Here is a 22,322-nt window from a genome sequence, read left to right as displayed (position 1 = left end):
CCTGCTGGACCCTGATCACAGATCAGGTACAGCAGGACCACCAGCCTCGCCACACATGGGGATGGGATGGGGCACCAGAACCTGTCTCCTCTGGCCAGTCCCTTCCTGGAGGCCTGTGGAGCCATCCCAGTGCCAGCCCCACAGCTCCAGAGCACCAGTGCTGCCACGGCAGATTCCACACACCCTCATCAGATCCCTGCCATCTGGCTACACAGAATAACAATTGATAAGTGGTGGATTTATCACATTCATAAGCCCTGGACACAATTTTACTCTTAGTTATGACACAGGAAATCAGAAGTCTAAATTTTCTTTCTTAGTCCGTGTGATAACAATGTATTGCTAACATACCTGTTTCAGGCTTTCCAGCTTGGTTTGTCTCAGTTCTTCATATTTCCATTTCCAAAGAAATAATTCATTTTCCATCTTTTCCATTTCTTTCTCCAGAAATATATTCATTCTAAAAAAATTATTTTAAAGTTTAGCATTGCATAATTTTGAAGCTGACAGAAGAAAAATTACTTTGAATTTCCTTCTCATAGCTTGAGTAATGTTCAGCTGCCTTTGTCAATGGTATATCTTGACTTTTCTAAAATCCTCACATATAATCATCACATAATTATTGCACAAGATTCACCAAAAATAACAGCTAAAGAGAAAACAGAAATCCAGTAGTACATAATTAAAACTTTAAATGAAATAAAATTTTGGGATAAACTGAAGAAAATTTGACTTCAGTTAGTGGTTCAGGTACTTAATTTATCACAAGTTTCTCCACAATTAGTGAAGATCCTCAAAGAAAAGGTAATACATTACTTGTATTTAGTAAAAACAGAAGATTAAACACATGTATACAGAAGCAAATATACGCCATAAAGACCAGAAACCAAATATGATTGATATTAAATGCTAAAAAACATTAAAATATTTATATTTCATGTTTCAAAAAATAATTGCTTCTGGAAGAAATTGCTAGAAGAATTTTATGAAAATGTATTATTTAGCACAGAAGTGTCTGTACAATTAGAAAAATACTAAATAGTTGAATAGAAAATTCTATTAATGGCAATTAAAGAAACTGTTGTGTGCTACAGTAGTTATTTTCTATTCTAATGGAGGCTAATGGAATTTTTAAAAAAGATGTTATTGCTGGGCTTACTAGACAGCAAGAGATAGCAAGAATTGCCACTGATGGACTGATTCAGGTCCTGGAAGAGATGTCAGTGACATTAATGAAGCAATCCACTATAGTGGAATATATTCTTCTCTCTTCTTTTATACCTAAACCTAATGCTCTTGAGTTAGGGAATCTCCTTTTTCTGCCCATATTTAGCATATAGCACAATTTATCTTAGCAAACACCTAGAACTTCCATAACATTATAGTAATAAAATAAACACCATTATTCACAAAGCAAAAGGGAGAGGATGCATTTCATGCATTTCAACTCAACAGTTTTTCCTTTCAAAGTAAAGAGAGATTTCACTGGAATGTGATCATGACTCCATTGGGGAATTAAGACAATCATTAGTGGGACATTTAATACAGTAGAAAGTGAAAACATGAAAGATGACATTCTCATACCCTATTGACTGTACTGAATGCAGTGAAAGTCCTCAGAAACAATCTAATCTGAAAAGTAAAAGAGGAATGTCCAGTATGATTTTGCTTATTTAGAGACACTAGTTTTGTTTTGTATTACAGTACTTCTTAAGTGAGATCAGCTCCCTCTGATACCACAATTGAAAGAAATTATTCTGATTACATAAAGTTTAATATTTAAATAAAGAAAATAAAGAGTGGAAGCAAGATTATAGCAGACATCAGAAGCAGCTTACTACTAAGTAAAAGAATCAAATTCAGACCATTTTTCATGGATCTTGTGATGAGACATTTTAAATCATGATCTAATTAAATCACAGAACTACACAGAACGGTTGAGGTTGAGAGGGACCCCAAGGAGGTCATCTGGTGCAAACCACATGCTCAAGCAGGGCTGCCTGGAACTGATGGCTCAGGACCATGTCCAGATGGCTTTTGAATGTCTCCAAGGATGCAGACTCAGCAACCCTTCTGGGAAACCAGTGCCAGAGTTCAGTGATCCTCGCAGAAAAAAAAAAAGGATTTCTTGTTCAGGCAGAGCCTTTTGTGTCCATTGTCTATGTTACCCAGCCAGTCTTAAGCAATTTCTTTTTGATATTTTCAACTTAGCAGTGTGCTAGTTTGTGGGTTTTGGTTTTAGGGGAAATAAATACTTTTAAGTTCAAAACAGAACAAATTATGATCTTAAAACTAGAAGACATTTAGATTGATCCAAAAGATGGCAAAGGACAGCGTTTTTAAGCAAATGATTATGCAATATTCTGAGCCACTCATAAATTTGTAATTTCCATTCATATTAATGGGACCTCAAATGTGTAATTGATATGAGCCATTAGTACCTAGTAGAGGATGTTGGCACGTAATTTTACATTGCAAACACAAGCCTGATATTTTTTGAACATCACGGAACAAATTTTAATCTCTTTACTTTTATTATTATTTTTTAGACCTTCCTTCTTTTTTGCCCTTTGCAAAGCCTGATCTGTGTGCAGAAGGCTATTTCAACATTTCTGATGATAGCTCTAAGCAGAATGCAATAAGCAGAAGTCCCGTCAGGGTGAAGAAGCAAAACATCTTATGGAGAGATTAGTTAGGAAACCAAGAAGGTTACTGCTTAAGTAACTGTTAGGTAACTTAGTCAGGGGGAATTTCAAACACTGGATTTGCATAAGCTAACTTGACTCTAGAAAAAAATGCAGTCAGAGTTCAGAGTGCTGCATATGAAACTGCTGAGAAGCCCTCTGCTGTATGAGTAAGATCATACTGACTGCTAAAGTAACCTTTGGCCTTGGGGTTCAAGCTGTCTGTGATCTGTTTGCTTTTGATGCAGCACAGCTGTGAGTCCTTGGCTCGAGTTCACTGAGAATTTTCTCCCTAAGTTGTGAGAAAGAAGCTGTGAGAAAGTACTGAAGCTAGAGCCACACAAGATAAGGGGAGTAAAAATGCACACAGAGGTGAGATTGTTGAGATAGTCATTGCTAGCAACTCCAGACAACTTGAGTAAAAATACTGACATGAGCAAGAGTAAAACCTGAGAGAGAAAACTGGAAATCTAAAGTTGTGAATTTGGCAAAATCAGTCACTTCTACTAAGTGGTGGAGACCAATCCCTTCTGAGCTAGGAGGTAACAGCCTGCCTAACAAAGATTCATCAGCTAGCTCAAGAGACTGGCGACTATGATAATACTTATCCTAGTAACATTATTCCTATCTATTTATTGTCTGCATTGCCAAATGCAGTTGCTTCATACTTAGACGTTGCATATATTCTGCTTGTATAGCATCTCTGCACACAGGAAATGCTGCCCTCCTGGAGAGGGAGTTGTTATACCAATCCCTGCTGTTATGTGGAAATCACTGCTCTGTGAGAATTTTTGCTGCCTGAGGTTGGCATTGCCACATGCTGCACGCTATAGATGCACCCCAATTCTTACCATGTGCCAGTAAATTTATTGCCTTATACCACAGTCAGTACATATATAGGCATAAATGGAAAAATCTGTCTCTGTGAAATACAGCTAAAAATTGGTTGGAGAGGCATGTGAACAGACAAACCAAAAAGTTTTGCTGAGAAGTGACTAAAAGAGAGTTGAAAAATTATCCATTCCCTAAAAGGAAATTATTATATATGTATGTATACTCTGCTGGTGAACTACCTAGGCTCCTAAATATTTCAACCCCAGGAAAATAGGTATGTGAGGCATCAGTCTCCTAACTCACAGATATAATTTGCTGCCACAGAAAATTAAATGCTTTTTAAGGAGAGAGAGCATGGTCATCTTCTGCTATATGATTCAACTAGAGAATTATTGTATGCTTTCTACAATTATCTAATTCATATAAAAAACCACATTAAATATTAGTTAGGAATTTAAAGGATTTTTTACCTCAGCCTTGTACTATCTACGCAACAATTACAAAATAATTTCCTGACAGGCAGGAAATGTGAAATAAACTAACAGGAAGGAAATTCTTCAACACAGTTTACCATTACAGACTCTCTGTACTGAAAGTGTTGAATATATTTGCAATACACAGGGAATTTTCTTCCTTTTAATCTTCTAATTAACTTCACCTGATTTTGAAATTATCATCACCTGTAATATCAGCTTGAAGTCTGCTACTACATCATCATCAATCACATGCTCCATGTTTCCTTGTAAAGCCTTTCTGGTGAGATTCAATCTTTCTCAATACTGACCGTTTATACAACATAAAACTTCTTTTAGGCCATCAAAATATACATTTAGTATTGATGTGAGGCAAATTTGATGTGCTACATAAGTGAACAATAAATGTGTCCCTCCCTGTTTGTTACTGGCTTTTAACAGACTTTGTTACCAGTGAAGAGTTAAGATTAACAGCATTTTGCAGCTGATTTATATATTTTGAATTCAAAACCAGCCTTTGTCATTCTGCAGTTGAACTCTTTCAAAGTCTGCTGGTAGACTATACAAAAATGTGTTATTATGCACAAAGCACTTCAATAATTGGTTATAACATGCATTACATATCACTGCATTGATACCAAGTTGCTAATAAGTACATATTTATATGGAACACCTCTCATTTAAATGACAGACAAACCAAAGAAAACAATAAACACACTATGCTAAATTGTTTCTCTATATTCTGATTAAACCCTTGCAAATAGCAATGAATAAAGCTTAGAACATATGAGCTATAAATGCAAACATCACCATATCTATGTTAGAAACTGTCTTCAACCCTTCTATGAGAATTCCACAAGTAGGATAATATTTTGCACTTACTCTCTTTCCTTCTGTAAGATTTTTCCCATCTCAGCCAAATGCAAATTTAAGACTGATACATGTATCAAATCATTCTCTGTTGTCTTAGCTGTAGTGCCCAAACTTATTTTAGGTTCCTCCAAATAGATGCTGGGAAGTCCATTGGGGAAGAAATCAGGAGGCTTTGGGCTGAATGTTTTATTATTGTTACATTGGTCTTTGTTCAATTCCTGAGAAAACAAAAATAGGACACCTGAGAAAAAACATAACTTAAGAATAAAGTCTAACATAGTTCCCTACCAAGGCTTGTCTAGACACTTAAAAAACATAGTTAAAAAAAAGGAAACCGGTAACATCTTAGACAGCTTGATTGTATAGGGAAAGAAGGTGCAAAAATGTCAGTATATTTGAATAACTGTCATTTTGTGATATCTCACAGCTTCTGTTATGACAAATTTCATATCCAAAATATTTCTAATGTGTCTTTATTAAGGAAATATATTCCATTTCTCTTTTGTTGGCTATAAGTCTGGTGAAGAGAGAATCCTGGAACTAATAAAACCAGCAATGCAATTTATCCATACCAATTATGTATTGAGAAACTCTATATTATGCACTCTTAAATTTTTTATGTAAAGTGTGTTGAAGCAGGCTTATACAAGTTTTTCTTAAGGAACAAAGTACATAGATATCTATTTTGAAGATACATGTTTTGCATACCAAACTTAAGAAAAACTAATATCAAAATAGGAAAAAGAATTAAAAATAAAATACAAATTTATGAGGAAGACTGAATGTCTTTTATAAACAAGTTTCCCTTAGAAATGTATTTGCTTTAACATATCTGAGGAATTTTGTTTAAAAGCTAATCTCATTTTAGCAGTTTACTGACAATCCTCTTTCACATCACTCTGTTCTTTTGAGTTTTTAGAAGAATGCCCAAAACTTACATCAGAAAATACTAAAAATGGAAAAGATAAGAATGCTTCCCATTCACATATAAAGTTTCAGTTTTCAAGTAGAAAATATCTTATACTAAGGAGAAATAGTTAAAGTATATTTTGTGGTATTTCCTTCCAATGGCATATTTGTCTGCATGAAAATATGAAAGGCATGCTTTTTTTGGCAAAATTTATCCTTGCTACTAACATTAATTTTTTTTTTCAGATTTCATAGAATATCATATTGTTAATTTGCATTAGAGAGTAAAATTTCCAAACAGAATACAGTCAGATTTAAGATCTTGGCAATTTTCCCTTGAATTTTGAATAAAAATTTTCCTACTTTCAACAATGCAGGGGAAAACATTTTCCTGCAATGTGTGAAAAAAATTACCTATATCTACAATGACTAGCATCTATCAGAAAACCAATAAAGTTTTTACATGGTGCTGTCTATGAAGACTATACAATGCATTCCAAGGCACAGAATTAAAGGTAGTTAAACAGGAACAAATACTTCAATTTTTGATGAATATAACTGGATCTTTTGTATAGAGCTAGGAGCTGTTTAAACAATGCTGATACTCAATTTTTAAATTTTATATCATGACTTAATTGTTTTCCTTATCAAACAAAATGTGTTGCAAATTTGCAAAAGAATTGCCTTATCTCTTCCCATGTTTTTGAATTTTAGGGAGAATTAAATGATTTTATTTTAGAAGCCAAGGACCTAATTTGCTTTTTTGGAGGGGAGAAAGAATGTAAGTATAGAAAACATGGTTATTTCAGATAAGAGCTACCTATTACTGTAAAACATGAGACAGAATCAAAACCATATTGTAAATTATTGGCTGTAACTGTATCCCTCTGGTCCTTAAATGTCTAGTCATAGTGCAAGGGTATGAATTGTTTTCTGTATGTTTCTCTATTAGAAATATTTAGATGGGGTAGTTGGGGGGGGGGGGCGGGCAAAGCATTTTGCTGGTGAATAGATCAGGCAGCATTTTGGCCAAAACTCTTGAAAAATCCCATTTCTACATACATATCCATACTTTGCCACTTCTTCATGGACCACAAAAAATATTTCTCATTCTTTACCTTCTTTGTGTCTTCTGCCCCAGGAATTTTGATGATCTTGTTTTGGTCTTTCGGAGGTTCTGGTTCCAGAAACATTAACAGGTTTTGGCCTTTTTTAATACAGGATATTTCTGAGCAATGACATTCCATTTTCCAAGGAGTTCCATTTTCCGAGTTTTCCTTCTCACTTGCTAAATCCTGATTTATTTTTTTAAGCATACTTAGCTCTTTTATGACACTGTCTAATTTGATTCTCAATTGTCTTGCTTCCTCTCGTGCTTTATTTCTTTCTCCTCTAACTTTGCTCCACTTCTCCCTCCAATTAGCGGTGCAATCTGACCACCAGCGCATGGTCTTCTCCATTTGGGCAGCTCTGGCTTTGACTTCCTCCAGCTCCTGAATTTTTACTGCTTCAAAAATTTCCCAGTCACTGCTGTAACGTGTATGCATATGTACATAATGAGGTGAATTTGGGTAGAAACTTTGAGATGGTAGATTTGAATGACACAGATGGTCACCTGTTTGCCAAAATCTATCTAATTTATCAGGTTGTGTTGTTTGGGTCCCAAAAACCTCTGTCTCTTCCATTTGTTTCTGAACGGAGTCTAAATTCATGTTTTGATTCATCATCTAATTTCACTCCTAAAAAAAGATAAAGACAGACAATAATTTAGCTTTTAATTAATTATATTGTATAAAGAACCTTCAACAGCTGGGTTTTTTACTGCTGAAATAGTGAGTTAATGATGTTGCACATATTTTAGAAATGTACTTTATCAATAAGAAATAGCTATTCAAATATCTTTCATTGAATACTTTTTGAGTAGAGTATAAATAGACATAGCTATTACTTGGCTAGGATTTGATTGCAAAGTAAGAGTCATTAAACAATCATAGTGCTCTCAAAAATGTTTAAGTCTAAAGAAAACAGACAAAAGCTTTCTTCCTTCAAGAAAAGATTGAATTGAATCAATATATATTTTAAATATCTAGTAAGAAGTTATTTGTCTAGAACTGCAATCACAAATCACTTGCCTTCTTTCCCAAACAGTGGAATTTCACACTAGGTAAAACTTGCCTTATAATTTGCATACCTAAGGAAAAAAAAATCAAAACCCCTTTGACCTTTGGATTTCCTTTCTTCAAGAGAAAAGATCAAGTATTTTTTATAGGGGCTTTATTTTGCTGTCTGCATTCCAGAAGATTTCCAGGTACTATATTCTGATATTATTCTTGAAAGTGTAGCACACCCGACTGTATTGTCCAGCCTACCTCGTAGTGGTATGACTCAGCTAGTAAATCTTGTTGCATTCTTTTTTCATTCTTTATCTTTTCATAATTTATTACTTATTTGGCCCAGAAGAAAAATGGCTTCTCAGAAATTGCTTCCCTACCCCAGTGCTGAGAAAATGCTGATGTGGACAGTCTGCAGAGACTAGCCACTTATATCTCCTTGGTGTTTTTCCTCTTGGTTATGTTAAAAAGAAACCAGAGCAACCAAACAAAAATAAAAAAAAAAAAAAAATCAGGCAAATAAACAAACTTATAAATTTTGCTACTTCATTAAAAGACTAAGTTGTTTGAAATAAAAAATAAATATTATGATATCCATTTGTAAAAAAAACATGTTCACATGTTACAGCAATTAGTGCTAACACCTGCATTTGAAATGAAGAAGGCCAGTGCTGCTGACAGAACACTGAAGAATAGATAGTTTGGTGGTATGATTCAGTTAAGTCTCATTTCAACTCAATATAAGTTTTTGCAGGTTTTATTCCAGTTTTCCAGCTGTTTCCAACTTTTCTATGTTTTCAGAACATTTATTTGCCATTTGTTAGAAGCTTATGGGTAATTTTGTAGTGGAGTAGCTATGAGAGGAGGAACAGGACAATGAAGGACTCCCAGTTCCCTTCATTATCACTGTATGGTACCATCAAGCCCCACAACATTACACAGATGTAGCAGAGCTGCTGCCAAAGCGTCATCAAGGTTGAGTCTTTCTTGTTTCTTGACCTACTGCCAGGTCATTTAATTTGAATAAGCCTTGTCCAAAACACATAAATGCATTTATTTGAATAAGCCTTATCCAAAATACAAAGATATTGCCACCCACAAACTTGTATGAAGCCCAGTAGAGCCAAAGCAACGAAATATTAAACTCTTGCAGTCAGTTGTTAATTTAACTTCTGGGTTGTGGTAATTCCTTTGTTTCCTAAAGCTTTAATTAAAAAAACAACCAAACAAACCCACAGTAAATTACAGATATATATAATATACATAAAACATACTACATAATGCAAGAATTACAGAATGATATAATTAAAACTTTTGGATTCCTAAAATGTACAATAAGTTTTTCTTACATTTTTTGAGTCTTTCCCAAACTAGTAGATATCTACAGAAATGTTTATTACACCTTTCCTAATCAGTAGTTTTTTTCAGTGGATTTTGCTAAGTTCTTTGCATAGTCATTAAAAGGGAAAATTTTGGGAATGCACAATTTACAAATCTTAAAAGACAGAGAAATAAGAATGATAATATTTTTATTTCACTAAAAATTTGAAAGACCTGAGAGTTATTAATGAATCAGAATAACCTGTGGCTGATGTTTCATTACAGGTTTGAGGTGACTTTGTCATTTGACATTCAGTAACTTTTCCAAAGCTGGAGAAATGTTAAGATCACAGACCACAGGATACTAAAAAGGAAACATTGGTCATGAATTCTTGCTCCCCTCCACTGTGATGGCTCAAGTGTTCTTGAGGCTGGGACACTGCCAGTCAGATCAAACTTGCAGCTGTAATAATTAATTAGGCTTGTACAATAAGCTGGTGGTCTCTTTGGCTTCTAATCATTTTATGACAGGCTGAATTTTGCCTGCATTTTTCAGCATGGGTAGATGATCCCAAATCTGTACCTTAAATTCAAAAAAATTAGTAATTAAAAGAAGTAATTCCTCCTCCAGAAAACAGAAGTGCTGTCACACTCCAAAGTGGTAAAGAAAAATAAGTATATCTATTTATATTGACATAGGAAACTATGTCCTGTTCAGAAAACCTAATTAAAACAGGTTTTTTCGATACCCTCTTTAAGACTGCAAGAGGTAGAGTAAAATTTTTTCATTAAAAGAGACAGATGTCAACACAACGCATTTCAATGGCTGTCTGACTCAGGATAAAAACAAAAAATAATAGAAATATTTGCTGGATAACTGAAACAGGTAACAGGAATTTTATTAAAAGTACAAATTATGAAGATTTGCTCTTGTATCTAAAGAAGTGAAATGAAATAATATTTTAAAGGAAGCAAAGATTTAAAAATTAGAAAAAATGTGAATAGAAAAATAGAGTGAGAATAGAGTGATGATAGTTCTCAGAGGAAAAAAAGACCAGACATTTGGTAAACACAACAAGGAACATAGGTCTCAAACATATTTAATTATGTTGCAGCCTTTCCTATTTATCTAATGAACCAGAACACCAGCAATAAAGAGAAGAGCTCTTGATTTATTTTTGCCACCTATTGTTTTAGGTAAACAGCAGTATATTCACCCTTGGTGGCACTGTTAACAAAATGACCAAGAGAGAAAAGAATTATTGCACTTTCCTTGTGTTAATACCTGCTCACTGAACTCAGCGTTTTCAGTTAGTTCAGTAGCTAGGGCAGTGCTTGAGGATACAATTTCATTATCCTTTTACTAACTGCATAGTTTAATCCTTACTTACATGTCTCTTAATTATTAAAACCTCAGCCAAACTTTTTTTAAGGTATTCTGCTTTAGAGAAAATGTTTGCTTTAGACAAAACCAGTTAATTTTCTTTTATCTAATCTATAATTTTAATAGGCCAAAATGAATCATAGAACAGAACGTGTTTGTTTGTAAGTGCTACTGGAAAGTCAGAACTTTCCATGGTATTGCTGCAGTTCACCTGTCAACAAACCCTGACAAAGAGAGAAGGCTTTAAGGAAATGGGTGGGGGTGATGTGGTCATCATGGGAAGAATATAGAAAGTGATTTAACTCACTCCCTGAAAACTTGGCTGTTTACTAAGGGCTGCTAACTACCAAGCTATCAACTCAAGAAGAGCAGGTTAAATTTTGTGTTTCTGTTCCTGTAGTAAAGTTGGTTTTAATTAATAACCCTTAGGGGTCCCACCCAATGGCTAGATGAAAAAATATTGCCAAGTAAAGGATTGAAACATATGGTGAAAAAAAAAATCACACTGGGAAGTGTGTCATGATATAGCTCAGTCTAAAAACATAGCCATAAAAAATTGTATCTAGTTACTGAAAGACTAAAAATCCTGGCAACACCCAGCCAGGAGGATGATCATTTGGTTAGAAAAAAATCTAGCATGAAACTCTGGGGCAGAACAAGTACCTGGTTACAGGAGTGGCTTAGACACACAGGGATGTAGGTCTTATTTCAACAAGCAATGATAGAGGATGTCAAAAAAGAGGAGTGGCAAAAGTTCTGATGAAACAAATTGTATATTTGTGCCATTGTTTTTAAACAATGGAACAGCACATCACCAACATTCTACCAACTTCATGGAAGGTAAGCTAATCTGGGAAGCTTCTTGTGTATTACACCAAAAACCTAGAGGGTGGAAAGAAATCCTTACGGGGCAGAAATAGTAGTGTTCAGAATATATTCTCTGCCTAAGCTATTGCTGGTCTCACAGCTGCTTTAAGCCAATTGTTTTCTACTTCCTCCTCATCCAGAGAAATATAATCTTAGGATCGATAACCTTTTAAGAATAAAGTAGGACAAGTTTGGTTTAGTTCAAATCTTGTACAATGGATTCTCCAGCTACTGCATCAGTCTCAAAAAAGTGGGACAGTAGATCGATGGAATAAACTACTAAACCAGCAAATACACAAGAATGGATCTATTAATACTGTCAGAATCATATCTGTGAGAACTTGCAAGTTCACTTGTAAGGCTATGCAGTGACAAACTCCCTCAAGAAGGACTACAGATAAAGAATTCTTATCAGTAGCTTCCCAAAATCCTGTTCAAACAGAAATAAAACCCTTCTGAAGTCCTAAAATGAGGCTGCAGTTAAATACACAACTCAGGAGTTATCCGTGTGCCTCTCCTTTTACAATGAAAAAGGGAATAAGTTAAAAACAAGTGAGGTTTGGAGTATGTCCACGGCTGGAGTGTCTTCTCTTGCAGAAAGTGTGACCCTCCTGCATCACCATGGCAACACTGATAATAGGAACATATACCCAGAATTTATCTATAACGGATCCTGCTTTTTGGAACAACTCAGGTATTGCAAACCCATAATAACCCATGTTTAAACCAGCTGGAGAAGGAATATCATCTGCAGCATCACAAGGACATGTATTGACAGTGGGTGATAAAGTTACATTAACACTAAGATCTACAGTTAACCTGAAATTACCCACATGTAGTTAACACTGGACATGAAGCTGTACACAGTTGTGACAACAACGGAGTGGAAGGGGTACCACAGGCATGTAAGGAAACTAATCGTATACAAGGCCCAGAATACTTACAGCATATGTAAACAACAAGAAAATACACAGCAATTATTTCATAAACACTCCCAATAATCAACATGCAAATCAATGTAAATGGAAAAAATAAAGCTACCAGTGCTCATAGCTGTGTATCTTAAAAAATGATCCAGCCTACTTCTTACTAAAAGTGCCCTTCACTTAATGCAATTGCATTATGTACAGGAGCCTATGATTATGGCTCCAAAATTAATTACAATGGACATACATTGAACATAACCAATGTACACATTCCTGCATGGAATGAAACCCATACTGATGATAGTGACCATTTCTGTGATGGTGGCTACAAAGTCATTGGCCAAAAGGACATGGAGGTTAAAAAGAAATATTCAAAATCCATTGGGTGAAATTGGTATATGAACTGAACTAAATTGATATTAAGATCCTAACAAATAAATTTCTTGATATTACAAGACACTGAAGCTAGGATAACCAGAATGACTTGGAAAACTCTTGGAGGAAAGAAAAGCAAAAATACAACAATAATGTCAATAATACAGCTGGTCCCAAAGTCTGACATATGAGCACTGCCAGTGTGAGTGGTCCATGGGAGAGCAGTCTGTACATAGAACTCAGTGGATAGGAAGAGACAAGGGCTGATGTCACCTGCAGCCAACCACTCCTGCATCTTCAAAAAGCAACTCCCTGGCAGTTTCTTCAGGTTACACGAACTCATGGAAGTGCTACAGACCAAACTTCCCAGCTGGAAAGTGTAAATGGCTAATCTTACCCCCAACATTTCTGTTGCAAGTGCAACAGTAGGCTGACTGATGAGGCCTTTGTGCTTTTCATTGTGGTATGGGGGACATTCACTCCTCGATAGAAGGGAAAGGATGAGCACTGGCATCAACAGCTTGGTAAACAGTTTGTTCACAGAAAAAATACAATTTAGAGAACTTGTAAATAAGAGAGCTTGTGAATTAGGGAAATAATGAATTAGTGAGTTCATGTGCTGGACTAGTCTGCACAAAAATGATTCCACCATTGTTTGATGTCTTTATGTTTTGGTGGTGTTGTTTGAGGCAGAGGATTTTTTTTATGAGCTCATAAGCTCATAAAATAAAGTTTAACTTACAAAGTACGCTGTGCTGTAAATTTGAGAGATCCAAACATACCATGACATCATATGCAGATTATCCTACTTCATGAAAAATAAAAGATAGTGCTTTCAAGACTTTTTAATGCACAGCCAAAGATGATTCTGGTTTGGTTTTTTGTCTACAGCTATAAAAAAAATATTAACAGTATTAAAACATCTGGAATATTTATAAGCTATATTGTTTCCAAACATTTTATTCCTTACATGTGTCATAACTAAAAGTCAGCCAAAAATGGCCTGAAGAGACAAATAATGTTAATTGTTTACTTCCTATTTGGAGTTACATGATAATTGTGCCCTCCTATTCATACTTCTCTAGTTTCTTTTTAGCATAAAAATGTCAATAAAGATCTAATTTATTTCCAAAACCTGTTTTATTTCCTTCTCATGTCCAGTAACTAAAAGCAGTTATGCTATGAAAACGACAAAGTATAAAGTTATGTTTTTAACTTCACAAAGACAAGTGTTTTTGGGTTTGTCAGGTTTTGTTTCAGTGAAGTGTTGTGAATTGCATTTTACTACAATCCAAAACATTGTGGCAGACAAGGAGTTTCTGAAGTACCCCCAGAAAGTGCATCATTATATCAGTTGTCCACGTATGCCTGAATTCCTAGGAGAGGAGGTAAAGGAAGAGCAGTAAAGATAGTAACTGAAAGAAAAAAACCCACAGAGGAAGCAGTAAGTGAAAGGAAGACTCAGAAATGGCTTAACAATTTTTTATTTTTGTAGACTATCCAGAAACTAAAGGAAAATAAAGAGATCATCATAATGGTGAAACAAACATTTTACACTATGCAACAGGATTAAATACACTGCTTCTTGATATTCCAGTATCCATTGTGATAACCAGAATTCTCTGACTCCAGAGGAGTAATCCTTTCTATCATTAATAGCAGTTTGCTTCTTCTGAAGGTTTTAATAATTCACATGAAGGTATGTAGGGTAAAATTGCATATATATATAATTTAAATCTTAAAAAAACATGAAGTAGCCCTAAGTGGCCCTAAGGCTGGCCGTGCCAGTCATGTTGCCAGTTTGTCCTCATTTGCTATCCCTTTCCACAACATTTCCATTTTCAATCCTTTGAAATAAGATTTACAATTCCAGGTGCAAGCTGTCCCACTCATTTTAGAGAAAATAAAAACCCTAGTGTGACAGAAGTTCTTGTGAGATGAAGGCATGCCATGTAGAAGTCCTAAATATGATGCTCTGTGCAAGGGGGATGATTTCATCTCCCCTAACATGAGTCTCTGAGCAGTGGGATTTCTGAGGAGCTCTAGAAGCCTGTTTTTCCTAGTTTGAACAATGTTGCCATGACATCCAGGAAATGAGACAAAATTCAGATCACAAATTGTGAATCTCAGAATATGTAACTTTTAGCCAAATGGGTCACAGAACATCATGTAAGTAGGGAAGATCCACAAGAAATAAGCCCCTTTTGTGACAACACTGAACTGCCTTAAAAGCAGCAATTCTGCACTGTTGCCAGGAAGCAGCTGTAAGGAACATGGAAAAAGAAGAAAAGAGGCTTTATCCCCCAAATCTATTCTGCCAACAGAAACTTCAAATATGAGAACACTGTGTATGAAGGAAAGGGGTGAACAAGATAATCATGCATTCCCAGGTACTTCCCAGGCTGAAGGTCAGTTCTAAGCACCGGTGGAAACAATCCAGAAAAAACATGCCAGTAACAGCAACAATTAATGTCTTGCAGGAAACATTTACTTCTTTATGAAGTTTCACAAAATTTTACATTTGGACTGATGCTTTATGCTTTTATTGAAATGATTACCTATACCATGGTTCATCTAAACATGAGTTATTATATATTTCTTTCAATTGTGTGAATTGCTTCTGTAAAATATAGTGAAACTTTCCATGTAAAAATAGGAGAGTTTAACCACTGGACTGGTATAGCTGACATAGCTCAAAGCTTTTAAAAACTGACTGGGTATTTCTTTCCACAGGACACCTCTAGGTAAAGTGAATTTGTTCTATTAAGTCACAGTAAGACAAAATGATTAAAAGCAGTAATTTAGGACAAGATTTCTTTCATAGCATATTTTACAGTATGGGTGCCACTGGATGGGGGGGGAGTGGGGGAGGCGAGGGTGGTCTTAAAGCTTGCTCAAAATGAAATGCTGTAAATCTCTCTAAAAAAGGATGCACCAGAAAAGGACGTGCTCCACTTTGCTATGGTCCTATGAACAGTTTTTCCTTTTTTTTTCATTTTACCATTTTCTCTCCATGTCTAAATATCCATTTTAAAGTAAAATCCTCTTCAGTGTTTCAACTGTATTTTTAAAACACATGCATGCAATAGATCTTGTATAATATTATACAGACTATATACATACTGTACATACTATACAGACATACTGTAAACTTACGCATTCATAAAAAAGACAACTTGGAAGGTAGTCACAGAATACAAGAAATGTAAAGACTAAACAAATGTTAGTCTTTCTTTCACTTTTTTGGTTTTGGCTGCCAATTTTAATAAACTCTAAACAGTTTGGATACCATTTCTTCAGATGAGAACCAGAATTATATGCTTACTCTGATTTAGGTCTTCTGGGTAATACAAGCGATTACATACCATTGCAATATCTTTCAAAGTCTTTTAGAGCAACAAGCTGATGTTTCTTCACATCTTTGAACTTGTATTCAAATCCTTAGGGTTAAATATGGGTAACATAAATATTTGTACATAGAGATGTTGTCATTTACTACCCATAAGGTCAAAAGAAGCTCTGAAGTACTGCTTTAAATATAACCACGGTAACTTCATTTCCCCAAGAATGTTTTGTTTGATTACAAACTTCCACAGCATTTCACCCATATTTTTATACATTCAAGTCTGCAGTATTGATACTCATTCCTCACCCACTACACTTGAAAAAACATATTGTATAATCAGATTATGCAGGGAGGGAAGGGAGTGTGTGTGACTTTTCCAGACAGTCTCAAAAAGAACTAAATATTAAGAAGAAGTTAAACCAATCATAACCCAACTGAATGTGGTAGCTGTGGCTTTTGAGACAGTTTGCTTGGCTAGCAAACTCTAGTAAACTCTCTTTACTCTCCCCTTTGAGACTTGATTATCACTTTTTACTAGGATATGATCAATCAAAAAAAGAGGCAAAATCAACTTCCTAGATAGTTAGGATAAGTATGAACTCTCAAAATTTTAGATCCTTTCAGAGTAAACAACTTACAAACAGGTTTAAAAAACCTAATGTAAACTTCTGAGTTAAACAAGTAGCCAATTCTCCTGAATTCTATTCTCAGTGACTCTATGTGAAGATTAGAATATATTGTCGAATTATTATTAGGAAAAACAGGTTATGGATCAGAATATTAATAATAACTTCAACTGAGAACAGATTGAGAGTGTATTTACAATAAGGCAATGGTGAATTAATATAAAAATTCGTATCAGTTAAATGTCTGGTCTAATAGGTATCTTCTGAATAGCATAGACAGATTTCTTTAGAACAATAATAATCTATTGTTCAAACTTGAAACAGGTAATTGCTTCAGAAGAATAGGGTTCATATTAGTTAATACTAGTTCACTGTACTGAAACACTTTCTTTTTTAATGCTTATGGCTAAAGATACAAGCAAACTCTTCCTGTGATTTACAGAAACACCTATGGCACCTTGTTCTCAGGCACAACAAAATTTGCTGTTAATCACATTAAAATGGTATCTTTTTTTAATATGGTTTGTTTTTCGGGAGTACCACAGCTAAGACTAAAGATAATCGAGTGCATGAGTCTTCCTGCTCTGTTTACACAGAAAGCCGAGTAAGTTAGTTTCAGGGAGTGTTTAGCATGACAAACATTTTTTAACACACATTGAAATGAGCTGCACTGCTAACAGGTCATTCCCTTTACTGGGAACAAGTAGGATAAGCAGGTAGCTTCTTACACCACTCAGCTTAGTTACAAGAGAACCAATAGTCAGTCACAATAGAGAATCTCAAAAGCCTCAGCTCGATCCGAGTTGTCAGTGTGTTATTACAGGATATCAGCTCAGCCAGTGCACACGTGCACTGTCTTGCTTACACTGACAGGCAGCCCTTCAACATGACACAGATAAGTATCTTGCATGGATTTCCTCCAGACTTTTCAGAAAGAGGGAAGACTACAGAAATGTGGGGAAATAATACCCAAGGTATACATCATCCGCAAGCTCAGATCTGCCTGTGAGTATGTAAGTCATAATTGGTCTTAGAAGACTTTATAAGCATGAAAGCCAGCTGTAAGTTAAAAGTCAAAGAAGATAAGACATTAAAAACATTTCATTCATCTGGTGATTTTCATCCAGGGTATTAGTTAAACAATTTAAGCTATATGAAACATAAATATTTGCAAATAAGCTATAAAGAAGCCTATAGAACACAATTAAGACAAAAGACCATTTTGTCATGTCGAATTCTCAAGGGTTAAATTCCTCTCCCAGCTATTGATAATATTAGCATTCTACTATTTCATGTTTCATTTACTTTATTCAAAAGCCAAATTCATCTCTTCGTGAGAGCCACTTTAGCTTCTTATTGAGTATATTTGAGGAGGCTCAACTGCTCCCAAACACAACTGAGGACTTCATAGATCTGTGGGAGTTTTATCACAATTTTAGACTGGGCTACAGGTCAGGTCAGCTGGGCTTCTTTCAGCCTCAAAAGGAAGTTAAAAAAGAGGAAAGTGAAGACAGACTAACCATTCTGAAAAGCTCTTTACTGAACAAGAATTAGGTCAGATGCAATGCTAAAACATGTTCATCCAAACATGTAAATGTATGGAGAAGCTTCAGTATTTAGACAAAATCATCACAAGTTTATTTTCTAGAGTTTGTACCTCAATTTTAACTTCTTTTATGTTACCCATTTGGAAAGTAACTTTGAACTGGATAGCTTCACTTTCATTTACAGGCTTTTTTTTCTTACTAGAAAAAACCCACTGAGTTGTAGGAATTGTGTTTTGTTTTGGGGGGGTTTTCTGGTGTAGCTCTTTTGTTTTTTTCTTTATTTTCTTTTATTTTATTTTCAATAAGTGTGAAGATGTAATGGCATATCTCTCAAAAAGTTAAGTTTCTAATCCCTGCTTATACTTTGGAAATTCTTCATATTTTTAAAACTTTTAACAGTATCTTAAAACCATATGCTTTATGAGAGATCAAGAATTGTCTTGTTAGAGTTGAAATCATTTATGATACTTTCCTTTTCAAAACGTGACCTACTTTTAAAGGAAATTTCATAACACTGGGAGTAGGGAAAATTAATCACAAATATCTCATGATTTGTTTCAGACAAGACCTAAAACATTCCAGTGCTTATTAGGACACAAACCAATTTTTCTTCAAAACACTACTCAGAGTCTAGAAACAAGTGATCTTCCCACCCACATAAGCAGACAAGTAAGAATACTCATGAATATTTTGTTTTCTCTGGATCAGAGCATATCCCTTTGGCTGGTTCAACTACTCTGATATAGTTGTATAAGAATTAACAATTTTGTTTTGTGGAGATGTTTTTAGTTTTATCAGAACAGTTTTAGAAGCCACGTCTTCTATAGTTAATTCTTTTATGGATGTTCCTTACAAAAAGATTGCTATTTGGACATTCATATGTAATTATTGTTATTTTTCCCTAACCAGTCTAGTACTTTAACACCGTCTCATATCTTTCAATAGCTCAAGGACTGTGATTTAATGTTTGTGTGACTTAATGCTGTACGATATTATGCCGTGATAACCTCAACTCCACTAAACCATCCTTGAGGGAAATGAACAAAGGAGTAATCTACATTGTGACTTTAACCTGAATTCCCCAATTACTAGAGTGGTTGAATAAAATAAATCACAAAGTATCATCTGTTGTATCCTAGATGTCACTTAAATGCATAGAGAAGAATGTCTATTTGTTCTCTCAGTGTCCATTCACTGTAGGCCAATATGTAGTCCCACTAAAAGAGAAGAAATTATTTGAATAATTGGTGACTACTCAGTGTGGCAGAAGGGAAGTTGACATCCTTTTCAAAAATGGACACCTACAAAAGTTATGGAAAAACATCCAAGTCAACAGAGAATACATTTTTAAAAAATATTCAAAAATAGGAGCTTTCATGAAAATTTCACCCTGGTATTCCTCCAGTAATGTGATTGACATTAAATAAGAATAGGCTTGGTATAAAACCCAGTGTTATTTAACCCAGTGTAAATCAGATCTAGGTTACTTAACTAGCATGAGCAGAGAATCAACCTGTTCAGGAAGGATCATTTTCACAATAGACCAGTCAATTAAAGATCATTGTATGGACAAGAAAGAGAACAGGATTGAATAGATTAGGGGAGCCCTTAGAACAGGCTTCCCCAAGAAATTATGGATGTCCCATCCCCAGAAGTGTTCAAGGCTAGGTTGGATGGAGTCTTAAGCAACCTGCTGTACATGGTGGTGAGATTGGGACTTGATGATCTTTAAGGTCCTTTCCAACCCAAACCTTTCCATGAATCTATGATTCTGTGAATATCAGATTTGTACACTTCAAATGGTTCCAATATTTATCACTCTTGTGTTGAAGTAAACAACAGTAATTTAAGCCTGTTCATGAACAGCTCCTTTAGCACATTTATTTTCAAGTGTTTTATTTTTCAGATTTACCCAAGGTTAACATTGGTATTTTATACTTAAGATGAAACAGTGAACTCAATTCAAAGCTGGGTACATGTGAATACACAAAACCCTACACCCAGACATCTGATTTCACATTTTTCAATTTCAATTTTTTGTAGAAGCCTCTGGAAGTGATATGAAGAGATCTATTAATGATACCTAATATATTTTGGACATTCATTTATCTTAATTGCATTATTCAAAGAACTGCTTTCAGAAACTTTTCTAACAACACAGGAGATCTAAACCAAAAGCTAGGAGGGAGTCTAGTTATACGATTATTTGTAGCAGAGTCTGGTTCATAAAATGTTTGTAAGAATCAGTGAGAACTAATACAAACAAAATGCAGCTATCTGGATAATCAGTAGGAAGCCCATTAGTAGTATTTGCTATATCTGCTTATTAAACTCATGAACATTGCTTTTGAAATTTGACCCTCGATTCTCATTGCTGAAGGATCATCCACAGTGCCTCACAGCATCTCTGACACTTGCCTTTAAAATAATGACAGACTGGATATATTTGTCCAGCATCAACAAACCATAGTATGAAAAAAAGTGTTTCATTGCATTAGAATAATACCATACAGCAAAAAATTCCTTTTTCTTATCCCATCTTCAGATATTTCCTGAAGGAAATTAGGATTACACAAGTAATTATTGAGTTGCAAAACTTATCAAAATAGAAGCACTCTGAAAACACTGCTTTCTGACAAGAAATGCAGTATGAACTTCTGCAAACTCATAACTATATTTTTATGGCTTATGTTCATAATACCACACCCATTAAAAGGCACACATTTTTTAATAGTTTATGCCATTACATATTAATTTCAAAAAGTAATTTAAATAAGGTTTTCAGTAGTACAACTGTATAATCTGTGAAATTTCTGCGTTTCTACTAATTTTTAATCAAAACTAAGAAATAACTTTTTAACAAACTGTCAATTAGAAAATTTTAAAAACTTACCTGGTTATGGTAAGCATTCTATTACACTTGAGAAACAAGTTATGTTTAATGGGATGCTAGAACTAATAATACATGATAGAAGCAAAAAAAAAAAAAACCAGAGAAGAGAAGAATCTAGCTAGATAGAACTTAGCCACATACTTTAAATACTGTTTTCTGATCTTCAGTACTTTTGCTGGGCATTTCAGACTGTTTTCTTCCTTACCATCAGCCTGATAGTAACTCATACTTTGTCCCTGAAGAGATTTATAGAAATTAAACATTAAACCCACAAGCTTAAGACCCCTTACCGTCTGAGTTTGCTGGGCTCCTCTTGCTTCTCAGTGTAACAGACACATGTGTAAACAACAGAATTTCCTGCATCCTTTTCTCATCTGCACTCTACTGGGACTTGGCCAATTGGATTATTTACAGCATTAAGGCCACTCCACAGTAACTTGAAAAAGATTCTCATTGGTCAGGCATTATCAAAACTAAAACCACATTTTTCTTTTAAGTACAAGTCTTTTATACAAAATAAAACTTTTTGTCATAATGTTTTTCAATAATCATTATTTGTTCAGTTTTTAGTTCTCCCCCCCCCTTTCTAAACTGAAGACCATGAACCCAGTCCCCCAAATATGTATAAGATGAAATTAATTATTTGAATCACAGTGCTTAAAGCACAGGTTCTAGTACTCAACCAAATTGTTTGGATTTGTATATCACTACTTGCTCCTGCAACCCCTCCTGAGTTTTAAATAGCCTAAAATAAGACTAGTTTTTCACTCAGCTGGATGATATAACCTTGAAAATACATGAACTTTCATAATCAGCTCTGCAATTAGCCAGGGACTCTTGGAAGTTATGAAAAACTGTATTATTCTAGATTATCAGAGAGGCAAAAGACAAAGACCAGGAAAATTAGGAAAAAACACCGTAAAACATTGAAAAGCTCTTTTTGAATTAAATTTTTGAATTAAATTTTACAGTTACATATTGAAATATAAGGTAAGAAATATTTCTTTCTGGAATAAAAACTCCAACGTTTTTGTAACCAACATGACACCACTGCCCCAAGCCTGATATCACAGGCTACCTAATTGGCAGGTGCTCAAGGCATAAAACTGACATAGTTAGACACAGCTGGGATGATTTGCCATTATTTCTCATTA

General features: G+C 34.8%; 1 protein-coding gene across 6 annotated transcripts in view; it reads right to left on the bottom strand.

Moving 5' to 3' along the window:
• Positions 1-21,898, bottom strand: part of CCDC102B (coiled-coil domain containing 102B) — a 134,989-nt gene extending 113,091 nt beyond the window's left edge. For 3 of the 6 annotated variants that reach the window (XM_063397302.1, XM_063397329.1, XM_063397324.1), the window contains exons 1-4: positions 21,459-21,894; positions 6,892-7,512; positions 4,874-5,082; positions 352-460 (exon numbers count right to left, since the gene is read on the bottom strand). In XM_063397302.1, coding sequence (XP_063253372.1) covers positions 352-460; positions 4,874-5,082; positions 6,892-7,500 — 927 coding nt within the window. In that variant the 5' untranslated portion in view covers positions 7,501-7,512; positions 21,459-21,894. Of the gene's footprint in view, positions 1-351; positions 461-4,873; positions 5,083-6,891; positions 7,513-21,458 lie in introns of all 6 variants that reach the window. The other 3 variants (XM_063397294.1, XM_063397309.1, XM_063397315.1) reach the window with 3 other exon arrangements.
• Between the last annotated feature and the right edge of the window lie 424 nt (positions 21,899-22,322).

This window comes from Prinia subflava, chromosome 1, assembly GCF_021018805.1.
Source record: "Prinia subflava isolate CZ2003 ecotype Zambia chromosome 1, Cam_Psub_1.2, whole genome shotgun sequence".
Classification (NCBI taxonomy): Eukaryota; Metazoa; Chordata; class Aves; order Passeriformes; family Cisticolidae; genus Prinia; species Prinia subflava.
This window is presented reverse-complemented; position numbering and strand designations above follow the sequence as displayed.